The sequence below is a fragment of the Anopheles darlingi genome, chromosome 2 (assembly GCF_943734745.1).
Source record: "Anopheles darlingi chromosome 2, idAnoDarlMG_H_01, whole genome shotgun sequence".
NCBI lineage: Eukaryota > Metazoa > Arthropoda > Insecta > Diptera > Culicidae > Anopheles > Anopheles darlingi.
Window position 1 is genome coordinate 1,477,501 of NC_064874.1, and position 5,000 is coordinate 1,482,500.

Sequence of the window (5,000 nt, forward strand, 5' to 3'; positions counted from 1 at the left end):
TCTGGCACACTCGTCTGCTAGCGATCCAAGGAAAACGGATTCCAGATGAGCGAGAGACAGAGAGGGGCCTGGATTGCACAATGATCTTAGGTTTGATGATCGTGAAGCAGTAGAACTAGACAGGTAATCTAAGGTACTGTAAGCTATATCTCTCGGGAGACGGGAGCAACTCAAACTATTTTTATCTCTCGTTGTCTGCATCTGCGATCTGCGCTTGCGACCTTCCGGTTAGCAACGTCGGCCTTTTTTAGATGAAAATTCGAAACACTCCCAAGAGAACCTTAACCGGAGCGTAATGCTCAAATGCCAAGCTGCTACCGGCTATCCGATTACCGACCGCTGTCGGCGTTACCACCTTGACTGGACTGGGCGAGTGTCTAGCCATGACGCAGCAGCACACCGCAGACCGTATGTCTAGGAACAATTATATGGACAGTTGACTCAAATGACTCGCTAGCTCGCCCGGAACGAGCTGAAACTGCACAGCCAACCCACCACGATGGCAGCTTCGACACTTTCTAAGGCCACAAACTGCGGCATAGATGCGCGAACATAAGCGCTACCGAGCGTGGCGAGACAAAGAAATTCATTTCAAGAAAGAAACTCTAATCTCCAACCGAAAGGGATGACTGGAGGCGCAGTTGATGTGCGATTCTGTTTTGGAAACTGTTTGCCAACCGAGATGAAAGATAGCCGAACGCATTAATGAGTCGTCGTCGAGTTATCTTAGACCGATGCAATGTGTAGCCTTGCATTCCACAAGTATTGACAACGGATTGGGACTTTAAAATGCTTATATGGTTGTGGTTAACGTGCCCGACGTGTCGTGCCTTACCCGTGGCCCCGTGAGTCACACCGTACAGTGAGTCAGCATCGCAGGTTGGCGCCTCACAGAGAACCTGCAAGATGATGTCGTGAACGGTGAGTTCTCGCAGAGATCCGGCAATATGAAATTCAAACATTTGTCATCGATGGATTCTCTTGAAAAGGCAGTCACGTCAGGGAAGGCAGGGAAGCCCCTTGCAAGTGTGGATGATTAAGCCAAACAAATGTCACACCTTCCGATTTACATGTGGTACATCAGTATCAAGCTATGTTTAAGATCACTTATGTAGCTCGCATGTATGCTACTGTTCGTTTTAATATCCATCAGACTAAATGCAATAATGGCGTTGCCTTAAACGGTAGCAATACAAACACTGTAGCGTCAATTCGAGGTACATTATGACCATGGCCTGTCTATCCCTGACATGTAGGGTGATTTGCTCATAGACACCCTTAATTTAGCATTGCAGCACTGTTCCGTCCTGTCCAGAATGGGAGCGCGCTTAGAACCTGTTTCGGTGTGTCCAACCCCTGACCACTGTCTATCTACGCAGCGACCGTAGTTTGCAACCAGCGTGACCACACACCGGAAGCACAGGAAGTACGATAAAGTTTCGTCGCCATCGCCCCTAAAATCCGCGGCCTGGTCCGAGTACCCCATGCCCAGTCGGTTCGCTTTGCACACATTTTTCATTGCTTATTTCCTTTTTTAATTTGGAAGCCCCTGCATGGTCTGCTTAAACGCGAAAGAGTCAAGAGAGCGGTGGTGGGTTCCGTTTTATTTATTTTGCTCACGAGAACACAGCGTCCAGTGGCGGCGGCTCCAGCGGCGATTGGAGCAGGTTTATTTGGTCGTGATTTCCCCCTTTTTGATACGCACGCATCACATCGCATCGCATCACGTTAAGGGGGTGAGGGTGGAGCGGCGCGGTTCTATGAATGAATATGAACATCGCAGTTCGCGTATCGTCCTCCGTGCCACGCTCTTCACATGCGTTTTGCGCGCGCTTTGCATCCACTCGCACGCGGAGAAGCCCATTGGTTTGGAGATTATTTATAACTGGCGGCTACAGTGACCGAGATTGTACTTATTTCACCTCTTCCTCTGGGAGGAAAGGTTAATTGTTTTCATGTTGAAAAGTCAAATCAATTCCATAAATCTGGATCTCCATCTCTTCTTTTCATTTTCCAAACCCCCTGACTAAATTTAAATGAGAGCATTTCACGTTTCGACGAAATTTGACCTCCACTGTAGGAAGTAAGAGTTGGAGTTGGTAGTTCGCGAAAGGTAATAAACCTTCGGCGGCGTTTGACATCCGATACGTGCCGGTGGCTGGTTCCCATCAAATCCGTTTCCGGTCTCCAGTAGCTTAAAGGTTCTGTACATCCTACTGCCTCTGATGCTCCGTTACTGCTTACCTGTTAGTATCGTCGGGGAAATTGCTATCCTGTGCTGCTTCGGAGCTACGCGCGGACGTAACATCGTAGGAAAACTCGAGCGAACCATTGCTCCAGCTCTGTAGCGTCCGATTTAACACTTCGGAAGTCATGATGTGGCGGATGGCAATTCTATAACAGGGAAGAAACAAGAGGAAAGGTTTGTGTGTGTTGGTGAAGGAAAGTAAAATCTGTTCGTCTTCCAGCAAGTCGCGTATTATAAGCTAGCTCCGTCCCGCGCCCCTGTTCGAAAACAACCGGAATGCCGGGAAGGGACGTGTTTCCTTTTCCCGCCGTTTTTTTTTTGGTTCTGCAACATTTCATTACTTTTTTTTTTATGCTTGCCACTTTGGTAATGGGCCGTTCGGACTGGAACGCTCGATTGATAATGCAACAGGCAAATAGGGGAGTCCGATGTGCAGAATCCAGGTTGAGATAACCCGTAACGATCTCAGCAGAACACAGATGCTGCAAGGAAATGGTGGCTGTAATTAGTCCCCATCAGTCTTTGTTGATGGAAATATCAACCGACAACGAGGGTGCACGACGCGGTTCGGAAAGGACCCAAGACGAATGTGATGATGGCAAATGAGCAGCAGCATCACAGAGGCAGTGAAACTGCATCCCCGTCTACTAGGTCGTGATGCAATGATGGAGCGGGTGACGGCTATAATCTGTTTAATTTATTAGTGCGCTCAATGAAGTGATCCTAGCATGCGAGAGCGACACAAGAGGACCTTTGTTTATAGGAGAGTACACATTGTATGAAACAGAATTTTGAAGACCATGCCTGGCAACCATTCATAATAGGTTTCCGGCGTGGCAATCTCGTTGTCGCTTTCTTCGGTTCTTCTTCCCCTGTTCTATTCCTCGGGCAAACAGCATGAACTCTATGCTCAAGTGACATCAAAATAAAACATAAAACTACTGCTTGCTGCTGCTTGCCCTTCGACTTTTCGCCCCAGCTTTATATCGAACACAACATACAGAAAGACAATTCGCTGGAAGTTGATAACAGTCAGACGCTCGGCGTCCTCTTCATTTGTCGTGACATCTATGGTCCGGGGGCGACGCTAAAATCATCCCCGAACGAAACCGCACTGAACTGAACTCGATCAACGAAATTAAATGCAATTAACACCAATTAAAAAGGGTCACCAAATGGGGCGCATCATCGCAGGACAGTCATCGCGCCAAATGCCATCGCGTTGGGAAGGATGGTTGCGTGCTACCGTCTTCATCGTCTTCGAATCGCCCCCAACTGACCTCAAAAGAGACACAATACAGGGCTGTACGTCTGTTGTTGTGCTGACTTCATCGGCAATTGTTAAATGAAAGTGAGCATAAAATGAGCGATGCAGTTTGTATTAAAAACAAAAAAACATAAAAGCACTCCAACAGACCGAACATCATCGGTAGCTTTGTTCTTCTAAGTACACAATGTGCAAAAGAAAGTGACTCATAAGCTCACCTATGTAACCTCCAGCACAGTCTAGCTTCTAAAGGTGCCATTAGCACGTCTTGGCAATGACCACTCGGCAATGCTGCCATACCGTTCGCGCAAATACCGTTGGACGCCGTTCATTTGATGAGTCAAACGATCGATGTGTGCCGAAACGCCGTCGTCATCGCGGGGCATCTGCGAGCATGTTCGAGCGAGCAAGTTCGTGAACATAGGGCCATCGATCATTTTTTAAAAAGGAGAAAAAAAGGAAAAACGTCGTGGAAATACCCTTGACTTTTCACCTGACATGTGCTGCGTGCACAGCAAAAGCACTTCGATCGGTTTTCCATCCAAACACGCGGTCTGTTGTGTTTGCTTTGTTTCGAAACGTTTATGGCCGGTTCCGGTTTCTACCTTTCGGGAGCAATAATACAAGCGCATCGACCACGCTGCTGACTGCTGGTACCACACCTTCACACCTGATCGCACTCCCCGAGTGGTGCCAAATGAGGGAAAGGAAAATTGAATTTATCGTTTGCCGATCGATCGAGTTGAATGTCGTGTTCTACATCGTCACAGTACATCGCGAATGTCTTGCTTTGCTGTTTGTTTAGAGCAACGAGTGTGTTTCGCTGCATTTTTCAATGTACAATCAGCTGATTCCACAGCGAGGGCCAGGCGCGCGAGAGCGATCGAGCGAGTAGAGCGACTGGATCGTGAGTATTTACCCACCCGACCACCGTTTACATCAAACCGTGCGTGCTTATGGTGGATGTAATGTTGTACCAGTTACTACACACCAGTTCGGTCGTTATCAGGCACTATTTTGGACACGAATTTGATTGAAAGCTTTGCTTGATCGCTGAAGGCAAAAAATGGTTAACAGATAAGAGTAATCCAAACCGACTTGCACAATATGACACGTACAGGCGCGGTACGGTTTATGTGCTTGTTATGATAACTACAATGTGCATCAACGGAAACGAACATCCTGTTCCTTTACATAAACCCAGAAAAACATACCTCTTATGCGCTTAATGTAAGGAGAGTGATTGTAGTTTCGTTTGCAAATGCAAACTGTTTTTTAAACGGTATTCTTTCCTGGACCACGTGCTCACTAACACAATATATGTGATTTTTTCACACAAAATTATCTCCTGATCCCTTCACTGCTTTACACAAACACTCACACACACGTGGTACCACGGTTCTATCACGGGTTTGCTTTTTCTGCTCGCGGCGCAGTGAACCCTCGGTCGTATCTTAAACCGTGACCTTAGGCTTCTTACCACAT

The 5,000-nt window shown here is 47.3% G+C and overlaps 1 protein-coding gene across 6 annotated transcripts in view; it reads right to left on the bottom strand.

Moving 5' to 3' along the window:
• LOC125951422 (G-protein coupled receptor moody) overlaps positions 1–5,000 on the bottom strand; it is a 10,113-nt gene that overhangs the window by 4,167 nt on the left and 946 nt on the right. For all 6 annotated transcript variants that reach the window (XM_049680249.1, XM_049680252.1, XM_049680251.1 and 3 more), the window contains 2 exons: positions 4,730–5,000; positions 2,245–2,394 (listed from right to left, as the gene is read on the bottom strand). The exon at positions 4,730–5,000 is cut by the window's right edge. In XM_049680249.1, the coding sequence (XP_049536206.1) occupies positions 2,245–2,375 (131 nt within the window). In that variant the 5' untranslated portion in view covers positions 2,376–2,394; positions 4,730–5,000. The remainder of the gene's footprint in view (positions 1–2,244; positions 2,395–4,729) is intronic.